This window comes from Dasypus novemcinctus, chromosome 4, assembly GCF_030445035.2.
Source record: "Dasypus novemcinctus isolate mDasNov1 chromosome 4, mDasNov1.1.hap2, whole genome shotgun sequence".
In the NCBI taxonomy this organism is placed as follows: Eukaryota; Metazoa; Chordata; class Mammalia; order Cingulata; family Dasypodidae; genus Dasypus; species Dasypus novemcinctus.
The window spans coordinates 5,867,072-5,890,731 of NC_080676.1; the positions used below are offsets into that span (position 1 = coordinate 5,867,072).

General features: G+C 42.8%; 1 protein-coding gene and 1 non-coding gene across 2 annotated transcripts in view; one reads left to right on the plus strand and one right to left on the minus strand.

The window, feature by feature from the left end:
* The window catches only part of IL20RB (interleukin 20 receptor subunit beta), a 43,419-nt gene extending 20,059 nt beyond the window's left edge, over positions 1-23,360 (plus strand). Inside the window, exons 5-7 of the mRNA XM_012519301.3 lie at positions 1,409-1,559; positions 4,610-4,752; positions 22,550-23,360. Coding sequence (XP_012374755.2) covers positions 1,409-1,559; positions 4,610-4,752; positions 22,550-22,672 — 417 coding nt within the window. The 3' untranslated portion in view covers positions 22,673-23,360. The remainder of the gene's footprint in view (positions 1-1,408; positions 1,560-4,609; positions 4,753-22,549) is intronic.
* TRNAG-CCC (transfer RNA glycine (anticodon CCC)) lies at positions 16,709-16,780 on the minus strand. The gene has a single exon. It is a non-coding gene; the product is annotated as a tRNA-Gly (tRNA).
* Positions 23,361-23,660: the final 300 nt, after the last annotated feature.

The following is a 23,660-nucleotide window of genomic DNA, read 5'->3' on the forward strand; positions in this document are numbered from 1 at the left end:
GGCCGCGTCTATGGCGCACTCTCTCTTGCTGCGTGTCTGCTTCTGTGGCCTCCTTCTCCGTGTGTTTACCTCCCTGTCTTTGATGGAGCATCCGTTTAGACAGCTCACAGGGTAGGCTAGCTGTAGGTGGGGACTCAAACGGGGTTGCCCTAACGATGCGGTCAAATGAAAGCCCTGATCTTGATTTAATGAAGTCAAAGTGAAACCTCTGAGTCTAATACAAGCTAGTACGCCCTGAAGAGCAGACCAGTTTTCAGACACAACCCAATATCTCTTTTTGGAATTCATAAACAATACCGAACTGCCACAGCGTCTTGGGTCTGACCCCCCTTTTGTGTCCTCTCCCTTCTGTCCCTGCTTTTAGCCTGGTATCAGTTTCCCAAGGCCCAGTTCCCAGGAGAGGAATCTGATAGGACCTGCTCTTCTTATCGGGTCAAGCCTCATGGGCGGCAGGTTGCTGCTGGCCCCTGATTGGGCCCTTCTCGGGTCTGGCATACCCCTGACCTAACAGCAGGGCCTGGGGTCTGGCCTCATGCTCCCCCTCCCACTGTAAAGGTAACTTGCCCTGGACGGCGGTGTGGGCAGGCAATGACACCGATTTCCAGCGTGCACCTGTTGGGCATCTTCCCCGTGGCTCACAGCCCAGTGGTCGGCTCTGGCCTCCCTGGCCAGGCAGACTGGGTGGGGGCCAGGCCAGGGCCTGGCCCAGAGGGGGAGGCAGCAGCTCTTCACATTCTTTGGGAGGGAATCCATTCTCCACCCTTCGTAACTGGCACAGCCTGTGCAGGGAGAGGAGCGAGTGCCCTGAGTCATCTGGGCTTGGCCCAGACAAGACTGCACAAGAGGAGCACCACGCACATGGCTCGGGCTGGGGCGGCGGTGGAGAGGGGCAGATGGGTGGGCAGCGGGGGACGGAGGGATGAGGAAAGAGATACTGCCCACCAGCTCCCCGGCTCCTGGGCACCAGCCTCCCTGCCAGCAGCGGCCATGCCAAGCCCCTTACTTTAGTAAGATTTTTGACCTTCAGGTCTCTGCCCAAATGTCACTCTATCAGACAGGCCTCCCCACCCGGGTTAAAACGGTGTCCACTCTTCCCTCTGTCCCGTTCCCCTGCTACATGTTTCTTCACAGCTCCTTGTCACCACCTGCCGTGTATTCATATGTCGTCTGTCTCCCCTACTTAAGTTCCATGAGAGCAGGGACATTGTCAGTTTTGTGTTCAGTGCTGTCCTTGTCACTCAAACAGAGCCTGGTATGCAGTAGGTGCTCAGTAAATACAAATGAAGGAGCAGATGAGAAGGAATGTTCCCGTGCGCCTCCTGGGAGGATTTATCTGCAGCTTTCCCTTCCTGGCCCTTTGCTGTCCCACCGTTCTCCACGTGTGACTGGGTTTTCTGGTCTCCTGAAGGAACACGTCAAAGTGTTGAGGAGTCGGGGCATCCCGGTGCACCTGGCGACCATGGAGCCGGAGACCACGTACTGTGTGAAGGCCCGGACATTTGTGAAGCTCATCGGGAGGGCCAGCGCGTTCAGCCGGGCAGAGTGCGTCGAGGTGCGAGGTAAGGCTGGTCCGCTCCCGGGACCCTCGGTGGAAGGCTTGGAGGCCTCCTGGCTGGGCGGGCTCCCGTGGGGAAGGGACATGCTTGGCCCAGTGTCTCCCGGTGGCAGGAGTTTGCCCTGAGGGCCGGGGGGCGTGGGGGTCACTTGAGCATCTGTCTGGAGTACTTTCCTCCTGGAAGTTTCCTGGGCCTGGGGCCAGATGGTCCAAGGCTGGTTGACCAGATGGGTTGGTGGGAAGCTTGCCGAGCAGGCATCCAGGGGCATCAGAGACTCAGACTCAGTAAGGAGGTATTTTATAGCACAGCTTCTTTCACCTGGCAGGAACCTGATGTAAATAAAGCCTGTGGAATCTTCTCATTTGCCTTATTTTTTTCCCCTTGAATTTTTAATGATGAAAAAGTTTACAGCATATTAAAAACCTTTTTGAAAAGAAAATACCCATACCTCACGATCCTGCCACTCAAACAGCACTGGTTACATTTTCACACATAACTTTTTAGTCTTTTCAACAATTATCATTTTGAATATTTAGTCCATATGGTTCAAAAAAAGTATAAGATGTTGAGAACTCTCCACTCCTCTTCCCCATACATATGGTTTCCATTCCCTCATAGATACTAGCTTCTTGTATATCCTTGTGTATTAAATACATATACAATATGTATTTATTTAGCATATATACAAGTGAGAATAGTATTTGTGTGTATATGTATATATATATCTTCTTTTAGCACAAGTGTGTAACATACTAAACACACTATTTTGCACTTAATATATCTTGAAGATTTTTCCCTATCTATATAAAAAGAACTTGCTCATCCTTTTTATAGCTACATAGTATTCCATTGTTTAATTTAATTAACTCTCTATTGATGGGCATGGAATTTTTCCCCAAAATGTTGCTATTGTATCCAATGCTCCAGTTAATTACTTTGTACATAGACATTGTTGCATGTGTGTATATGTGTGTTTTTGAAAGACAAAATTCCTGGAAGTAGAGTTGCTTGACCAAAGAGCTGTGCATTTGAATTTTGATTGCTGTTCCCAAATTGTCCCCCAAAGGGATGGTATCCTTCAGTCACTGTCCATGTATAAATACGTGTTGTAGTCATGTTTTGCATACACTCTGTACCTGCTCTCTTCATTAACACCATATCCACACGATTTCCCATTTACGTTTTCTGATGACCATTTTACACTATTGCAAAAGTCATAAGTCAAGTTTGGTAAAAGTGTGAAACAAGACATAAAAATACAAATTAAGAGGCAAGTGTTCTCCATTCTCCCGCACACCACTCAGGAGATTTCCTTTGGGAACGGCTTGACATTTAATCTTCAAGCCATTGTCTAGGTGATACCAAGACTCACATACACAAATGGGATTATACTTTACTTGCTGTTTTGTTACTTGCTTGCTTTCACTTAGTAATATAATATGGGTATCTTTTCACATCAATACATATAGATGTATATCATTTTAAAAAAAGATGGATAGTAAGCCAATAAACGAATGTGCCAAAATATATGCAGGCATCTCCCTATTCATAAGCAAATTTGGGGCTTTCGTCACTGGATATATGCTATAGAGAACAAATTTTCATATACCCTACATCTCATTTTAATAGCTAAATTACCAGCCTGTCATGCTGATGTTCCATATGTATTAAACCATCCCCTATTTTGGGGGGTATTTATATCCTTTCCATTTTTAGGTAATTTCAGTTTTTTAAGGATGATATTCATTCATTCATTTGATGAGTATTTATTGAACCTTGACTATGTGCTATGTGCTAGTCTGGTCTCTGGAATACAGCAGAAAGCAGAGTTTCTGCCCTGATGGAGCTTACCCTCTAACTGGGGAGACAGACAAAAGAAAAGACGACAAATGAGAGCATTTCACTGAGAATACCTGCTATGAAGAAAATAAACCAGGGCACACCTAGGGGGTGGCATGGGGTGTATGCGTCTCACACTAGACAGAGAGAGACCAGCTAGGAGGCTGTGGGGGAAGCACGGCTGCTGCTGTGAACCCCTGTATACATTCCTTCATTGACATTTTAAAAATCAAAATCCTAGATGTGGATGAAAGGATATGAACATTTTTGCATCTCTCAATGTGTGTGCTCTCAAAATATTTCCCAAAAGCACTGGGCCAACATATTAGAGTGCCCCCAGCCAGGTGTGAGTCCACCAGCTTCTGTACCCCTTCATCAGCCCTGCCGCCCCTTCACAGCACAGACGAGCAGTGCTTGTCCAGAGAGGTTTAATGAACGGTTCAAGGTTAATAGAACAGAGAGACGGGAAGATAGCCTCTTCCCCCTTCCTCCTTGTTCCCAGTCTCTGATGCTCAGTGTTCCGACTGGCACTTTGTCTTCCATGTATTTAGTAGAACGGCCACGTGCTCTGGAGGCAGCCCTGCCTTGGAGACTGTGGGTAGCCACGGAGCCGTCCTGAGCCCCGTCTCCTCATCTATGGAGGCAGGACGCTCCCACCTGTGGTGCAGAAAGGGACCCCGCACCCGGCCGTTAGCACAGCGCCAGGAGCGAGGAGCCCAAGCCCACGAAAGGGGTGCTCGATAAAGTCTGTGGCTGTTTCCTGAACCCGGTATGTCCCCCATAATACAAATCAATACCAAGAGCAAACTGTGCCGCGTGCTCCGTTCTCCATCACCCCCTCCCCCCTGCGCTGTTCTCTCCCCGCTCCCCCACCCTCCCCCTGCCCCGGCCTGGCACCGAGCCACCCCCTTGGCAGCAGCGTGGAGGGACGTGCCAGCGCGGCTGGTGGCCTAGCGTGTGATGGCGCTCCCTTTTCCCTTCTCGAGAAAATGATAGTAATCTTCCCTGGGGCTTTCTGGTAAAACGTGCCTTAACCTGGGTTCTAGAAAAATCGTTTCAATGGTGGTAATTTCATCAGCAGGACACACATCAAATCTCAAGAGGCTGGCATTTGCTCTCTTGGCCAATGTGCAGAAGCAACTTCAGGAAACTGGGGGAGGCCCAGGATTGGAGACTCCGTCTTCCCTGTAAGCCTATTTCTTATCTTTTTCCAGGAGAGACCCTCCCTCTGGCGCTGGCCCTGTTTGCCTTTGTCGGCTTCCTGCTGATCCTTGCGGTGGTGCCGCTCTCCCTCTGGAAAATGGGCCAGCTTCTCCGGTATTCCTGCTGCCCTGCAGTGGTTCTTCCCGACACCTTGGTAGGAATTTTCAATTTCCCTTTCAGCATGACACTGACTGGATGTAGTTTGAGCCTCAGTTAGGCATAGCACAACTCTCAGCAATTTACAGGCACTTTCACATAAAGGTGAGAAGAGCACTTAAATAACGTGACTCTAATTCTAAGGGCTGGAAAAGCCCTCCCTTCTCCAGAGACTGGGCCTCGCTGCAGCTACCCCTGCTCTCCCCCGGGATCCATTGGAAGAGCCAGGGTGTTGCCCGTTATCGCAACAGCCATGTGCAGGCTCAAGTTTCCAGGCTGGCCCCTTCCCACAGTCATAACAATGGTTGTATCCAAAGCCGTGACCTGACACAGCACGGTCAAGTCCCATGCCGCCGGCTCCGTGGTCCTCGGTGAAGCCTGCGTGTGAGCGTGGGAGTCACAGGCAGTGCGTTGGCTGCGGGGAAGCAATCTGGACCCGCATGGAGACTCTCCAAGGGCAGTGGTCCCTACTGTTTCCCAGCCCCTCCCAAGCACAGGATTCTTGTCCTACTCCTGAGGACCCTGGCCCACAGGTCTGAGCCTCACCATGGGGTTAGACCCTCTGTGCCCTAAGCCATAGTGGGGAAAAGAAGAGCCGGCCTGCAGCAGTTTCTCCTGTGTCCCATCTGGCTGTATCCTTGGCCCTTTCTTTCAGCATTCCAGCCACACAACAGCTCAAACAAACAAGCAAACACACACACACACACATTGTCACCCCAGGTATCTCTTGCAGTGCTCTCCTGGGAGGGGTCAGCAAGCAGTTAGCTTCTCAGAAGCAGCGAGAGCTGGAACCGCCTGCAGCTGGCACTTTCCTTAGCCCAGAGGTGTTTGACTTGGGAGTTAGTCTCGCCTGTGACACCTGCACAGTCCTGCCCTCTTTCCCAACACAGGAGGAGTAATTCTTATAATTCAGGCTTCAGGACACCCCTCCACCCTGTGATCCAAACGCCAGCTCTCCTTTTCTCTCCAACCCTTCCAGGTAGCCGTAGTATTAACCAACACTATTAGAGAGCTTTCTAAAAGCCAGGAATTTTTCTAGGGCTTTCCATGTATTAACTCATTTAGTTACTCCTCTTCATAAAGCTTATCACCATCCCTCTCATCAGCTCCTCCTCCAGCGCATGCTGAGTGGCTGAACGGTTTACCACCAGACCTAAAGACAACACGGTGTATCACACGTAAGGCAGGAAGAACATTTACTCCCCTTCGGCAAGAACTCGAGGGGCTCAAAGGAGCACTTACTGGGGTAGTGCTTTTTAAAATATCAGTTAGGTCAGAATGTTTGATAGTATTGTTCAGTTCCTCTTCATCTTTATTAAGTTTTAGTTGAATTTTATTACTTTTTGAGAGTGGTTTGTCAAAATCCTAACTATGATTATGAATGTCCATTTCTCCTTTTATTTATTGTCGATCTTTGCTTCATATATTTTGAAGTTCTGTTTTAGGTACATACATATTTATGATTGCTTTGTCTTCCTGATAATTAAGTCTTTTATCATTATGATAATCAATGATATTATTTTTTGTCCTGATATAACCCTTTTTTAGTTTACTGCTTATATTTTTCCATATTTTAATTTTAAACCTGTATCTTCCTATTTAAAGTGTGTCTCTTATAGACAGTGTAGGGGTGGTTCTTCCTTTTTTGTTTAAGTTCATTTCAAAAAGCTCTGCCTTTTAATTGGAGTGTTTAGTACATTAACATTTACTGTTGTGATTGATATGGTTGGATTTTGTTCCACCATTTTATTACTTATTTTGTGTTTCTCCCACTTTCTTTTTTGGTTTGTTTCTCTGTTATTCCTTTCCTGCCTCTTTTTGAGTTAAATACTTTCTAGAATTCTATTAACTTATTGATTGGCCTTTTAGTTATACTTCTTGTTTTAGTGTGCATTGCTGCTAAAAGGAGATACCATAAAATGGTTTGGCTTTTTGACAGTGGGAATTTATTAACTTGTAAGTTCACACTTTTGAGGCAACTGTCCAAATCAAGGTGCCTAACTGCCGGCAATCCTGGGCTCCTCTGTCACATGGCAAGGCACATGGCGGCATCTGCTGGTCTCTCCCTTCTCTTCTTGATTTCATTGCTTTTGCTTCTTGCTTCCATGGCTTTTTTTCCCCCCCTCTCTCTCCATAAAGGACTCCAGTAAGAAGATTAAGACTACCTTGGGCCACACCTTAACAGAAGTAACCCAACCAAAAGACCCTACTTACAATAGGTTTCTACCCACAGGAATGGATTAATGGATTAACTTTAAGAGCACGCTTTTCTGGGGTACATACAGTTTCAAACCACCATGCTTCTTCACATTGTTTTTTTCATGGTTATTCTAACAATTGCAATATACATGTCCTTAAATTCTTAGTTACTTAGAGTTAATATTGAATCACTTCACATAGAGCGTAAGGATCTTGCACTATCTTTTTCTTTAAACAGTCATAGGTATTTCAAAGGCATATAAAATAGTCTTTCATATTTACCTACATATTTACTATTTCTGGTACTCTTCCTTCTTTCATGAGATCTGTATTTCCATTTAATATTTTCCCTTCAGTCTGAAAAAGTTTCTCTAGTACATCTGGTAATAAAGTTCTGCTGATGAGAAATTCTTAGATATCTTTTATCTGACACTGTCTATTTTGCCTTCATTCTTGAAGGATATTTTAGGGGAATAAAGAATTCTTGGTTGATAATTTTTTAATACCTTAAAAGTGTTATTTAACTGTCTTTTGGCTTTTGTCTACAATTTAAAAATCTTCACTAATTTTACCATATGGGTCACTCCAAGTATCAAGTATCTTTTGATTGCTTTTTATTTTTACATGGGTCACATTTTTCTATGTCTTTGTACATCTAATAATTTTGGATTGTATTCAGGATATTGTAGAGATTTTGGATCTGTTATGTTTTGAAGAATATTGAGTTTTGTTTGTTTGTTTTAGTAGGCAATTAACTTGGATGAACACAAATTTCAAACACTGGTCTCCGACATAGTAGGCAAATGCTATTTGTTAGTCCATTTAGCCTTAGCTGGACTACTCTGCCTTTGCCCCACTCCTGAATAGTTAGAGGTCAGTCAGATTGGGCAGAATTTATGTGCAGAATTTGGGCTCTCCCTTTCTGGCTCTCTCTCTCTCTCTCTATTTCTCCTCTCACTTACTAACTTCTGCATTTGCACCAAACTCTGTCCTCTGGTTTTTCAAAGCAGTAAGTCTGCCAACATTATGTCACCAAGTGGGACCTGCCCCCAGGCAAAGAACTGTAAAAAACGGGAAACTCATCCAATGAGTGTCGACTTTGGTTGCTCTTCGGTGACATATGGAAGTTAATTTTATTTATTTATTTAATTTATTTTTTTTAAGATTTATTTTATTTTATATTTCTCTCCCCTTCCCCCTGTTGTCTGCTCTGTGTCCATTCACTGTGTGTTCTTCTGTATCTGCTTGCATTATCAGGTGGCACTGGGAAACTATGTCTCTTTTTTGTTGTCATCTTGCTGCATCAGCTCTCCATGTGTGCGGTGCCACTCCTGGGCAGGCTGTGCTTTTTTCATGCGAGTTGGCTCTCCTTACAGGGTGCACACCTTGTGCTTGGGGCACCCCTACGCGGAGGCGCCCCTGTGTGGGACGGCACTCCTTGCGTGCCCCAGCTCCACACGGGTCAGGAGGCCCGGGGGTTGAACCCTGGACCTCCTATATGGTAGGCGGACACTCTCCCAGTTGAGCCACGTCCACTTCCCTGGAAGTTAATTTTAGGTTTTGGTCGGTTTTCAAAGCTGCTCTCTGTAGGAGGCCTGGTCTGATTGGTGCTCCTTGCCATAACTGGAAGTGGAACCCTGCCATAAAAGAGGGATCCCCGAACCAGGCCAAAACGATGGCAGTGGTAAGGAAGAACTCCTGCCTCAGAATGCCACTAGCCCTGCTTTTCCACACATGATGGGAAGCTCAGCCTGCCTCAGCTTAGCTGCCCTTCTCAACCACGGTGCCCATGCTTTCCCCTACATACAGGTCATTCCGTTTTGAGCATCTGCCTCATTTTTCCTCTTCTGGACTCACATTCAGAGGCAGAGTTTCCCCCCTATCACAGCATCGGGAGCAGTACGATCCTCTCAGGATCCAGTGCCTTATTAGTGAGGAGCAGAGTAAAGGGTCAGGGAAATTATCAAATAAAGGGTCAGTTCCTTATAGAATTTTAGGTGCACAACAAAGCTCCTCCAATGGAAAGAACTCACAGGAATCCTAATGCATGATGAGCCATTTCCTAAAAATAACTTTTAGAGAAAACCAGGCAGCTTGAGGAGCCTGGAGACAAGGAGGCTCTATGACAGCACGTCTGCTTTCACTACAGCATGGCAGGTGGACACCACTAGCCTTCCATACCCTTTGCTTCTCTGTTCACCTTTTCCATTCTTCATGTCATTACTGTGTCTGTTTCTATGTTCATTCTTTTCCATGAGGATTTTTTTTTAAGATTTATTTATTTATTTATTTATTTATTTATTTATTTATTTATTTATTCCTCTCCCCTTCCCACCCCCCCAACCCCGGGTTGTCTGTTCTCTGTGTCTATTTGCTGCATCTTCTTTGTCCACTTCTGTTGTTGTCAGCGGCACGGGAATCTGTGTTTCTTTTTGTTGTGTCATCTTATTGCGTCAGCTGTCCCTGTGTGAGGGACCATTCCTGGGCAGGCTGCACTTTCTTTCGCGCTGGGCGGCTCTCCTTACGGGGCGCACTCCTTGCGCGTGGGGCTCCCCTACGCGGGGGACACCCCTGCGTGGCAGGGCACTCCTTGCACGCATCAGCACTGCGCATGGGCCAGCTGCACACGGGTCAAGGAGGCCCGGGGTTTGAACCGCGGACCTCCCATGTGGTAGACGGACGCCCTAACCACTGGGCCAAGTCCACCGCCTCCATGAGGATTTTAACTTTTATTGTTTTCATCCCCAGACTTTTAAAGTGGATAATTTCCCTTGGTTCGTGCATTCTCCCCACAGCACTGTGTGAGAAATAGAGCACTGCCTTTAGCTTAGCCTGCCTGCCTGCCTTTAGCTTAGCCTATTTGTGTCACTTATATATAATCCTTCTACCTATAAAAAGCATTTCCAGCCATCCTTGAAAAATCCACACATCTTTCCAAATTAAACCATGGGAAATTACCAAGTGGAAATCTTTGGCCATTCTTCAGAAAGCCCTATTAGTTTATTAGCGTTTAATTTCTCTGTATGGATTAAATATTTCATGTCTACATCTACAATTTTACAGTTGCTGTTGGTTGCACGCTGAAATATACCATTAAAAATTTCTTTCTATTCAAGTTTATATCACTAAGTAGCAGTCTAAAGCAAAAATACACATAATGAAAATCACATCAATCCTTTCCAGTGTATATTTCCTATTTAAAATGGAATTTCTTTTTTTGTCTTTCACCCAGAAGTGCTTCTTTCTTTCTGCGATGTGGTTCATTTTTTCTCTCCTTCCTTCTTGACTTAACCCTGCTGTAAGTGGGTAACGAGCATAAGGGTGACTCCAAGTTAGTAACTTTTCACGGACCTTCCAAGAAGTGGGGTTTGCGAGCTCAGGTGCCTGTGGAGGGCGAGGCAAGTTCTGTCCCCAAATGAGTGTGTAGTGCGGTAAGTCTAATTCAGTTGGGAGGGGCAGTGAGACCGTAGCAAACGTTCTCCGCCCAGAAAGGCAGCTGCTCCTCAGGCCCTGTCCTGTGCCGCCGAGAGGAGGGCGCCTCGGTCCTCAAGTTTTAGGAAAGAAGCCAGAAATCCAGGTTTTTCATGAGAACTCTCCTGATCTTCAATTGCTAAAAACGAATTCATGAAGGGGAAATAGGAAAACAAATCAAAGGTAATTGGGGGAGATAACTGGAAAATGAAAAAAAAGAATTCTCCATAGCAGCAAAATAAAGGAGATTGTTTACTGTAGATTTCCCAAGAGATGAGCTCCAGATGTATTTTTTAAAATCTACTTCTCCTAGGTGTTTTTCTGCTTAATAAATTTCAGATACAATTTGGAATATTGTGGAAGTATTGAATCACTTAAATTTTGGCTGTGCTCTTCTGCTGTTAACTATTTTGAGCTATTTCTCAGTAAGAGATCTGCTATTGAAACCATAAGTACATAGGCTTAGCAGAGCCAAGAAAGAAAAGTAAGAAAAAAAGAGAGACGAAAGAAATAAAGAAAAAGAAAGAGATGAAAGAAAGAAAAGAAAGGAAGGGGGGAGGAAGAAAAAAAGAAAGAAAAAGAGAAGAAAGAAAAGAAAGAAGGGAGGGAGGGAAGGAGGAAGAAAGAAATAGAGAAGAAAGAAGAAAAGAAGAAATAAAAGAGAAAGAGAGGGAGGGAAGGAGGAAGAAAGAAAGAAGGGAAGGAGAGGAGGAAGAAAGAAAGAAAGAAAAAAAGAAAGAAAGAAAGAAAAGAAAAGGAAGGGAGGGAAGTAGGAAGAAAGAAAGCGAGAAGAAAAAAGAAAAGAAGAAAAGAAAAGGGAGGGAGGGAAGGAGGAAGAAAGAGAAAGTGAGAAGAAAGAAAGAAGAAAAGAAAAAGGGAGGGAGGGAAGAAGGAAGAAAGGAAAGAAAGAAAAAGAAAGAAAGAAAAGAAAGAAGGAAGGGAGGGAGGGAAAGAGGAAGAGAGAAAGAGAAAGAAAGAACAAATTTATAGAAACAGAAAGCAGAACAGTGGTTACCAGAGTTGTTGTGGAGGTTGGGGATTGGAGGTTATTTCCTAATGGGTATGCGTTCCTCTTTAGGATTACGAAAATATTTTGAAAATAGCTAGTGGTGAAAGTTACACAATATTATCAATTACTTATGTCACAGAATTGTTCATTTAAAACTGGTGAAAATTATTTTTATGTTATATTTTATCCCAATTAAAAAATAATTCAAATATTTATTAAATATCAACTGAGTCGCTTGAAAGTTTGTTCTAACACCTGGTCAAAATTTTGCACCTTCTAAAATGTTCTAAATGTCACTGTGCAATACTGTAGCCACTTGCCCCATGTAGCTATGGAGCCCCTGAAATGTGGTTAGTCCAAATTGAGAGGTGCTGCAAGTGTAAAATACATAATGGAGTTTCCAGACTCAGTAGAAGAAAAAAATGTAGAACAGCTCATGAATGTTTTTTACATTGATTACATGTTGAAATGATACTAGTATGGATATACTGCGTTAAATAAAATACATCAGTAAAATTAATTTCATTAGTTTCTGTTTGCTTTTTTAAATGGCCACTAGAAAATTTAAAATCGTATATGTGGCTCCTTTTCTATCTCTATCAGACAGGGCTGATCTAGAATTTAAAAACTGATGAAGTTTAAACACTGCAGATTTAGACAGCCAGTGTCCTGAGCACTGACAGGACCAGAAGCAAAGAATCAGTGCCGGGGTCTGCAGAACACCGCTCATTCAGTGAGCTCTGCTTGCACATGGCTTCATGGGCCTTTTTTTAAAAAATAATCTTTAAAATTGTGGTAAAATCTACATAGCATAAATATCATTTTACCTATTTTCAACTTTACAATTCTGTGAGATCAAGTACATTGACGACGTTGGGTGAGCTTCACTGCTCTCTGCTTCCAGATCATTTTCATCACCCCCAACAGAAACATGAACCCATTACGCAATCACTCCCCATCACCCTCTGCCCTGCGCCTGGTTACCATTCTTCTGCTTTCTGTGTCTATGAATTTGCTTCTTAAAACTAATTATTTCATATAAGAGAAATCATACAGTATTTGTACTTTGTGCCAGGCTATTTTCATTCAGCATGATGCCTTCAAGTTCATCCATATTTTAGTGTATATCAGCGCTTCACTTCTTCTGATGGCGAGTAATATTCCATTGTACGTATATACCACATTTTGTTTATCCATTCCTCTGTCAATGGATTCTTGGGTTGCTTCCACTTTTTGGCTATTGTGAGTTTTTTTTAAGATAACGTATTTATGGTGTCAAAAACATAATACATGTATTGGCAGAAAAGTGCTAAACATTAGAAAACAAATCTCAAATCATAAAAAATAATTATACAACCACAAACGTGTATCCCTAGAGACAGTCATTGCTAGCATTGTGGTCCTGAAGCCTGAATCCCATTCCAGGGGAGGCCCCCATTCCAAGATTCAAAGTCTGAGAATGGGGAAGTAGACTTGGCCCAGTGGTTAGGGCATCCGCCTACCACATGGGAGGTCCGTGGTTCAAACCCCGGGCCTCCTTGACCCGTGTGGAGCTGGCCCATGTGCAGTGCTGATGCGCACAAGGAGTGCCCTGCCACACAGGGGTGCCCCCCACGTGGGGGAGCCCCACGCGCAAGGAGTGCGCCCCGTAAGGAGAGCCGCCCAGCACGAAAGAAAGTGCAGCCTGCCCAGGAATGGCGCCGCACACACGGAGAGCTGACACAACAAGATAATGCAACCAAAAGAAACACAGATTCCCATGCCACGGCAGACAAAGAAGACGACACAGCAAATAGACACAGAGAACAGACAACCGGGGTTGGGGGGAAGGGGAGAGAAATAAATAAATAAATAAATCTTAAAAAAAAAAAGACTGAGAATGCTCTTGACCACAGTCATACCTTTCTACCCTTCCCTGTCCTGATGGGCATAGATACACCCTGGGGAAGAGCTAAGAGGCCATCTGCCCAGGAGTATCCATGCTATGATCAAGCAGTAGGTGACAGGAGCATTTACTGATATTACTATCATGCGTTCAAAATACCTTATTTAATTGCAATTGTCGTCACTTTCCTATTATGAGGCCAGGTTATGTGGCTTGAAAAAAACCCACAAAACATGCAATCAGTAGAACTGTGTTTCAAGTTCCTGAGAGTCTGGCCCCAAGGCCTAGGTCCTCACCACAATTTTCAGTAGATTTTCTCCTTTCAGTGCTCAAAATACATCTGGAGATAGGTCCCTAGAAAGATAACCATCTGGCAGAAAAGGGAACACACACAGATGACATGGGGCGTGCAGGGAGGGGTGGGTCAGGGTCATGTTGTGGCATCATTTCCACCAGTCAGTGGATGCCTGGGCTGGACTCGAGGGTGACTTTTCACCTTCATTCACTTCCTGCGCACAAGCTTTGGTATCCTCATTCCCCTGCTCTGGATGTTCAGGAGGTTGAACATCTGGGCATCTTGAGGCAAACAAGTGGATGTGAGCAGTGGAGGAGAAGTCTTCACTGGTATGAGGTCTATTTAGTTCCGAAAGCTGCAGCGAATCCATCCTTTCTAGTTGAGACATTTCTTTGGTTTTGAGCCCATTCACGCTGATAATGAGCTTTGGTTGCCTCTGAGGATGCTGGCCCGCTCCTTGGAGGGGCCCATCTGCTGAGCAGGAGCAGTTCCTGTTTTGGGTAGGAGGGGCCTGCAACTTCAGAGAGGGCCATCATGAACCCCTCGTCAGACAGTAAAGGAAAGTCCTCCAGCTCCAGGGATCAAAGCGCCTTCAGCCTGTTCAAGGCCTTTAGCTGCCTATCAGTGGACACAGCGACCCAGTGCAGGACAGTGTGCTGCAGGAAGGGCAGTGAAGAGACGTTGCTTTCCTTGAAAAGCCATGACTTGGAAATTTCCATTGTGCAGTTCCAGACTCCTTAGGAACTGAGGCTGTTTAGCGATTAGAAGTTTCCTCAGGGATGCAAGGTGGACCACCAGTTTGGTCAGGCGGGGACAACTCTTCCCAACTTTCTTAATTAAAGCTGGAATGTATTTAGCCTCATTCATGCCACCGACCAGGTAGCCTCCCAAACTCAATGACCAGAAATCGGATCCCACATATCCCTGGAAGAGATGCCTCACAACAAGGGTTTCTACCATCACTGATGTCAGGTCCACGAGTCTCCATAGTGAAAAGTATTCCATGAGCATCTTTCCAAGCTTACAAATGCAGAACCCAAAGATGATGGGAGACAGTGAGGCCAACTTGACTCTGAGGCAAGCTCCAGAAGAAAGCAGCATTTTTTCTTCCCTCAGAGGCCTGTGCTGACCAGTTTCTTCTCATAATTCTTCTCAGAATTATGAATAATTCTGTTATAAACATTGGTGTACAAATATCTGTCTGAGACCCTGCTTTCAATTCTCTTGAGGATATACCTAGAAGTGGAATTGTCAAGCTACATGGTAATTATATGCCCAAATTTCTGAGGAGATGACAGATTATTCTCCACAGTGGCTGAATCATTTGACATTCCAACCAACAATTTATGAGGGTTCCTATTTCTCCATATCCTCTCCAATATTTGTTATTTCACATCCTAAAAATAATAGCCATCCTAGTATGTGTGAAATGATATCTCTTTGCAGTTTTAATTTGCATTTCTCTAATGGCTTATGATATTGAGTGTCTTTTCATATATGCTGATTGACCATGTGTATATTTTCTTTGGAGAAATGTCTATTCAAGTCTTTTGCTCATTTAAAAATTGAATTATTTGTCTTTTTGTTGTTGAGTTGTAGAAGTTCTTGATATTAAGCTTTTATCAAATATATAATTTCCAAATATTTTCTCAAATTCTGTAGGTTGTATTTATACTTTTTTTTTTAATTAGAGAAAGTGTGGGTTTACAGAACAAAATCATGCATAAAATACAAGATTCCCTATACCACCCTATAACACCTTTCATTATTGTCGTATATTTGTTACAAATTAAGAAACCACATTTTTTATAGTTACACTATAAAAAACTATAAAACTATAAAACTATATTCTATGGTTTAACTTAGGGTTACCTGTTTGTGTTGCACAGTTTCATGGGTTTTTAAAATTAAACTTTTATTCTAGTAGCACATTTACAAACTAAAAATCCTCTTTTAAGCACATTCACATATATAATTCAGTTCTGTTAATTATGTTTATGATGTTTTGCTACCATCATTACCACAATTACCAAAACTTTTCCATCATCCCAAATAGAAACTGTGTACATTTTAAACTTTAATTCCCTATTTTCTACTCCCACCCCATACCCTGGTAATCTAATTTCTGGATTCTGACTATGAGTTTGCTCTTCTAATTATTTCATATCAGCGAGATTATACAGTATATGTCCTTTTATGCCTGGTTTATTTCACTCAACATTTTGTCTTCAAGGTTCATTCAAGCTGTTGCATGTATCAGAACTTCATTACTTAATATAGCTGAATAATATTCTGTACCACATTTTGATTATCCATTCATTAGTTGATGGATACTTGGGTTGCTTCCATCTTTTGGCTATTGTGAATAATGCTGCTATGAATATTGGAGTGCAAATTCTATTTGAGTCTCTGCTTTTAATGCTTTTGAGTATATTCCTAGAAGTAGGATTGCCAGGTCATGTGGTAGTTCTCTACTTTCTGAGGAACTGCCAAACTACCTTCCACAGTGGCTGTACCATTTTACATTCCATCCAGCAATGACACCCTCCAAAATTTGTGATTTTTCGTTTTTTAAAATAGTAGCCATTCTGGTGGTTGTGAAGTGGTATCTCACTGTGGTTTTGATTTGCATGCCCCTAATGTCTAATGATGTTGAGCATCTTTCTATGTATTTTTTGGTCACTTGTATATCTTCTTTGGAGAAATGCCTATTCAAGTCTGTTGCCCATTTTTTTTTCTTTTACCTTTTTTTAAATTGGGTTATTTGTCTTTTTGTTGTTGAGTTGAAGGATTTCTTTATATATTCTGGAAATTAAACCCTTATCAGAAATGTGATTTCCAAATATCTTCTTCCATTGTGTAGGTTGTTGTTTCACTTTCACAGTAAAGTCCTTTGGGACACAACAGTTTTTAAATTTTGATGAGGACCCATTATATTTTTTCTTTTGTTGCTTGTCCTTTGGGTAACAAATGTAAGAAACCCTTGCCTAACACAAGGTCTTAAAGATGATTCCCTTTATTTTTTTCTAGGAATTTTATAGTTCTGGCTTTTATATTTATTTAGGTCTTTGATCTACTTTGAGATGATTTTTTTTAGGAGGTACCAGGGATTGAACCTGGGACCTCATACATGGGAAGCAGGCACTCAACCACTGAGCTACACCTACTCTCTGAGATGATTTTTGTATATGTTGTGAGGTAAGGATCCACATTCATACTTTGCAAATGGTGATCCAGTTTTCCCAGCATTATTTATTGAAGAGACTATTCTTTCCCTAGTGAGTGGTTTTTGTCCCTTTGTCAAAAGTCAGTTTGCCATAAATGTGTGGGTTGATTTATGAGCTTTCAATTTGATTACATTGGTCTATTTGTCTGCCCTTATGCCAGTCTCAGGCTCTTTTGGATTACTATGACTTTCTAATAAGTTTTAAGATTGGGAAGTGTGAGTCCTCCAATTTCATTCTTCTTTTTCACAATGGCTTTGTCTATTTGGAACACCTTACCTTTAAATTTTATGATTGGCTTTTCAAATCATAAAAATACCATAAATATTTAGTCTTTCAATCCATGAACATGGAATGTCCTTCCATTACTGTAAATCTTTTTTATTTCTTTTAGCAATTTTTAAAAAAAATTACTTTCTGTGTACAATCTTTGACATCCTTGGTTAGAATTGTTCCTAGATAGTTGATTCTTTTATATGTTATTGTAAATGCAATTTATTTCTTCTTTTGATTTTTTATTACCAGGCTATAAAAACACTACTGATTTTTGGATGTTTGATCTTGTACTCTGCCACCTCACTGAATTCATTTATTAGCTCTAGGAGATTTCTTGTGGATTCCTCAGGATTTTCTGCATATAGGAACATGTTCATTTGCAAATAGGGCAAGTTTTACTTCTTCCTTTCTAATCTGGATAGCTTTTCTCCCTCCCTCCCTCCCTCTCTCCTCCCTCTCTCCTTCCTTCCTCCCTCTCTCCTCCCTCCCTCCCTCCCTCCCTCCCTCCCTCCCTCCCTCCCTCCCTCCCTCCCTCCCTCCCTTCCTTCCTTCCTTCCTTCCTTCCTTCCTTCCTTCCTTCCTTCCTTCCTTCCTTCCTTCCTTCCTTCGCTCTAGCTAGAACTTCTAATACACAGTAGTGACAGTGGGCATCCTTGTCTTGTTCCTGACCTTAAAAGGAAGGCTTTCAATCTTTCACCATTAAGTATGATGTGGGCTGTGGGCTTTTCATATATGCTCTTTATCATGTTGAGGAAATTTCCTTCTACTCCTATTTTTATAAATGTATCAAGAAGAGATCCTGGATTTTGTCAAATACTTTTTCTGCATCAATTAAAATGATCATGTGGTTTTTCTCCCTTCATTTTGTTGATGTAGTGTATATTACATTAATTAATTTTCTTATGTTGAACCACGTTTGCATACCAGGGATAAATCCCACTTGGTCATAGTGTATACTTCTTTAAATGTGGTGTTGGATTTAGTTTACTAGGTTTTTGTTTGTTTTTGGGTGGGGTTTTTTTTTTTTTTTTTGGCATTTTTGCATCTGTATTCATAAGGGATATTGATCTGTAATTTTCTTTTCATGTGGTATATTTTTCTGGCTTTGCCATGAAGGTGATGTTGGCTTCATAGAATTAATCAGAGAGTGTTTACTCCCCTTCAATTTTTTGGAAGAGTTTGAGCAGGATTGGTATTAGTTCTTCTTGCAATGTTTTGTAAAACTCCTCTGTGAAGCCATCTGGTCCTGGGCTTTTTCTTATTGGTAAGTTTTTTTTTTTTATTATTGATTCAATCTGTTTACTAGTTGCTGGTTTGTTAGATCTTCTATTTCTTCTTGAGTAAGTGTAGGTAGTCTGTGTTTCTAAGAATTTGCCCATTTCATCTAAATTATCTAATTTGTTGGATTGGAAGACTAAATATTATTAAGATAGGAATCTCATATAGCTCTTTTAATTTTAGTGGCATCAGTAGTAATATCCCCCTTTTCATTTCTGATTTTAGATATTTGCATCCTCTCATTTTCTTTATCAGTTTAACTAAAGTGGGGTTTAGTTAAAGATTTGATTTGATTCCAAAGAATCAAATTTTGGTTTCATTGTTTTTTAAAATTTGCATTTCATTTATCTTTACTCCAATCTTTTATTTTCCTCCTTCTAGTTGTTTTTGCTTTAGTTTGCTCTCCTTTTTCTAGTTCTTCAAGTTTTGAGATTTGGCCTCTGAAATATTTGAAATCTTTTCTTTTTTCTTTTTTTTTTTTAGGTACCACGGGTGGGGATTGAACCCAGGACCTCATATATGGGAAGCTGGTGCTCAACCACTGAGGCACATTGGCTTCCCTGAATTGGTTTTTTTGTTTGTTTGTTTTGCTTGTTGTTTATTTTTGTTTTTTCAGGAGGCACCAGGAATTGAGACTGGGAGCTCAACCCCTTGTGGAAGGAGGGAGCTCAACCCCTTGAGCCACATCTGCTCCCCTCCACCCCCCCTTTTTTATTATTGTCTTTTTTTAACAAGATACATAGATCACACAAATGTTATATTAAAAAATATAAGAGGTTCCCATATACCCCCTACTCTCCCCCACTCCTTCCACATCAACAACCTCTTTCATCACTGTGGTACACTAACTGCCTTTCATGAATACTTTTTGGAGCACTGCCACACAGCATGGATTACAGTTTACATTGTAGTTTACACTCTCCCCCAGTCCATTCAGTGGGTTATGGCAGGATATATAATGTCCTGCATCTGTCCCTGCAATATCACTAAGGACAACTCCAAGTCCCCAAAATGCTTCCTCCCTTTCCCCAACAATCATCTTTTTACATGTGGATGTTATATTTGCTGCAACTGATGTACAGGTATTGAAACATAGCTGCCAACCATGGTTCTATTATGGCTTACATTGTGGTTTACATTTTAGACTATACACTTTTATAAATTTTTGGTGCAATTTAACATAGCCTGTATCCATCATTGCAGCATCATGCAGAACACTTCCATTGCCCCCCAGTTACTCCTCTTCCATCTATTCTATTCCTCTCTCCCCCACCCCTCAGGGCCCACAGTGACAACAAGGCTTCATTGCTTAAAGGGCAAGATTCATAGATACTTGCAACAATGCTGAGGGCTTGACACACTAGTCTGTCCTCCCCCTTTGGGAGCCACCCATGCTCTCGAGAGACACCCTCCCCTCTGTTTAAGAACCTCAGGCCTCCCCAGGATGGGGGTATAGCACCATCCCGCTCATTGTATAGGTCTCCACCCACTGATATACCTCACTATGACATGATGAGCACTCACACACTCCCTAGGAGCCTGCCCCAGGTGCACCCTGTGCCAGATGCCCCCCTTCAAACGCCTTAAACCAGCAACTCTCAGTAACCCTGAGATACTGGGGCCAAGGACTGAACCCAGAACCTTGTATATGGGAAGGAGGTATTCAACCACTTGAGCTACATCTGCTCCCAATTTTTCATCTTTTTAATGTTTTAAGAGTTATAAATTTCCCTTTCAGCATTGCCTTTGCTGCATCTATAATTTTTGGTATGTTGTATATTCACTTTCAATCACCTCAAAATGTAATTCTATATTATGGTATTCATAACTACCCATACAGTTACTTTTAGTGGAAGCCTTCATTTCTTAATGTTTGTTTTGAATGAGAAATTTGCTGTTAATCTTATTGAGGAACTCTTATATCTGACAAATTGCTTTTCTTTTCCTGCTTTCAAATTTTTTCTTTATCTTCAGATTTTGACAATTTCATTATAATTTACCTTTGTGAAGATTTAGTTTGCATTTGTCTTGCTTGGAGTTCATTGAGCTCCTTGTATGTGCATATCCATGTCTTTTATCAGATTGGGATGCTTTCATCCATTATTTCTTCAAATAGTTTTTCTACCCCATTCTCTCTCTGTCTTCCACCTGGAACATGTATGATGTGTATGCTGATGTGTGTGATGGTGTCCCACAGATCTCTCACACTCTATTTTTCTTCATCCTTCTTTCTTTCTGCTCCTCACACTGGATAATTTCAATGATTTCATCTTCAAGTTCAGTGAATATTCTGTCTGTGCTAATCTGTTGAATCTCTCTAGTGCATTTTCCATTTCAATTATTGTACTTTTCAGCTCCAGAATTTGTGCTTATTCCTTTTTATAATCTCTATTTCTATTTTGTTCAAACAACATTCCCCTAATTTCCTTTGTTTTCTTGCCCATGGTTTCCTTTAGCTCACTGAAGATATTTAAGACAGTTGATTGAACATCTTTGAATAATGGTTCCACTGTGTGAGCCTCCTCAGGGATGGTTTCTGTCAAATTCCTTCTTTTATTTTATTGAGAATGGGCCACACTCTTCTATTTCTTCATGTGTTTTATCATTTTTTTTTGGTTGAGAGTTGGACATTGTGAGTGTTACAGTTTTGTAACTCCGGAAATATGTCTCCTTTTCCTCTGGGATTGTTGGGTTTGTTGTTGTCTTGAGGGATGGAGCTGGCAGTTGTTTTTTTTTTCTCTCCACACTATGTTTGCTACCTAGCACTGAACGGAAAGAGAAAAAATAAAATAAAAAAAAAAGAAAAGAAAAAGAGGTACCATCTCTTTAAGGCTCCTCTGCCACTTCTCCCTTGGGACTCTGAATCAATGGCCAACCTTCATACTGGCTTCCCCAGCAATCCAAAACAGCTGATCAAAAGAAGTGATCAGCATCACACCACACATCCCTGGCTTTTGGAGGACTAGGTCCTTACTGCTCATGCTGACACCAGTAAGCTGCACCAAACATGGGCTGCAATCCCCACTACTGCCTGCCATGCAGTTGGTGGTTGGGGATGGTAGCCACTTCATGGAAGGTGAAATTAACTGGTGTTTACCTTATTTACCAGTGTCTTCATTCAGTTTTTTCTTTGATGTTGCAAGTGTTCCACCATATTCCAGAGCTCCAAAATAACTGGATCAGATAGTTTCTGCTAGCTCAATAGTTGTTTTGTTGAAGGGACCAATTGCTGGTGCTTCCTACTCTTCTATTTTCCCACAATCATCTTTATTGCCTTTTCACATTGGCCTTTACCATGCATGCTAAAAATAACCCCTGAAAATGCTTCCTTACAAACAAGGATCAAGGACAACTGATGTGATGAAGCTGATGTCTCATGGAGGACTGAAGTGGAGGCAAACGTTGTGCTGATTTGTCTGTACTCATGTGCCATTCATTGGAGTGATGATGGGAAGGACTTTTGAAGGCAGTTAAAGAAGAACCTAGAGCAGGGATTCTTAACAAGGGGTCCGTGAGCTTATAATAATAATAAAAACATTATTCTTGTGGTGATGTGCTGGTGCGGGTGTGATATATTTATTAAATAATACACAGTGTAGTGTGGACTTAGTACGGGGCCCATGGTTTTCACCTGACTGGCAAAGGAGTTCATGAAACAGAAAAGGTTAAGAAGACCTGGTGTAGAGAATCTGGGTGGAGGTGAGTGGCCTAGCCACGTGTGGAAGAGTTCCTCTAAAAAGTTACAACCAGTTATGATTATGTATTGGGGTGCTCCACGTAAGGAGCACTCTCTCTGGGTTGGGCACCATGGTAAGTGCGGTGCATCGAGCATCTTGGACCACGTCACTGTTTTCAGACCTCTCTGGCGGAAGAAATTCAGATGTTTTCAAAAACCAAACTACATTCTGGGCTGTTGTGGGGTGGGGTCCCAGTGAAGGGAGCACTGACCAGCCAGGGCTCCAGGGAACTGCAGGGCTGTGAACTGGGGGGATGATCTCAGCAAATGTTGGAAGCCCCTGCTCTAGGGGCTGGAATTTGGGGCTTTTTTTGCTGCTTGAAAGTTAATTTTTTAAATAGTTGGGATTTTTTGTGATATTCTTTATTATGACTATTGCTACGACCAGCATCTAATGCATATTAATGAAAATTACTTTCCAGAAAATAACCAATTCGCCCCAGAAGTTAATCAAATGCAGAAGGGAAGAGGTGGACGCCTGCGCCACAGCCGTGCTGCCCTCTGAGGAGCTCCTCAGCATCTGGCTTAGGGAAGGGCCCAGTTGAAGTGAGACTCTGGTCCTCATGACACAGGAAACATGAGGGGGAGGCTTTGTTTCTGTTATCCTCCTTGGACAATGGACTAGAAGAGTCTGCTGTGCCCGTGTCCACAAGCAACTTCAGAGGCAGAGTGGCTGGGTGGACGAGCACTTGCTGGGGATCAGGAGATGTGCCCTCTAGTCCTGGATCTGCCATTCTCTAGCTAAGTGAACCTGGGGCACCTGACTCTGGTCCTCCATTTTCTCATCTGTAAAATGGAGGCGGACCTACCTACGTATCTGTTGAAGTAGATATGGCTGTCGGTAAACTGGAGACACTGTCCACGGTCATTGGTTCATCTCTTCTGGAGAGAAGATACAAATGTGTAAGAAGAGCTCTCAAAGACTTGACACCCTGGTGGCTTGGAGAGCTCATGCTCCCAGAGGACGCTTGGAAGAGGAACCGAAGGAGAGTGCGATGGTGTGGATTTCACTTCAAGCCACTTACCTGTGTAGCAGTGACTGGCGCAGCAAACCCTACAAAGTGTGTCCCACAGGGAGGCCACACCCCCACTGAAAATGCGCTGCGCGTGAATGTTGTAGATGCCGGAAATCCTAGGACGTGTATATAGCACGTGCACACTGAGGACAGCAGGTAAAATATACGCGTAGGATGAGATGAAGGCGGAGAAGGACATCAATAAAAAGTGTGATGCGGACTGCGATCCTTTTTCCTGTAGAATTGTTAGCGTGCTGAATGAAAAGTAAGAGGAGATACCTTTGGGTTATCCTTTTGGTTCCTGCCAAAACGTGGTCTTTAGGGTTCTAGTTATGTCATTAATCTAGAGGCCGGAGAGGCCCCCGAAGAACATGTTTGATGGGGAGGAGTGGGGCAGAGCCCCAGCAGGGGCTGGGGCAGGGGAGGGGACTTGGGCAGGGGCTACTTTGGATGGGGGCAGCCTCTGGCCACACAAAAGCTGCTGACCACAGCAGCCACTAAAGCCTCATCTGGTCGG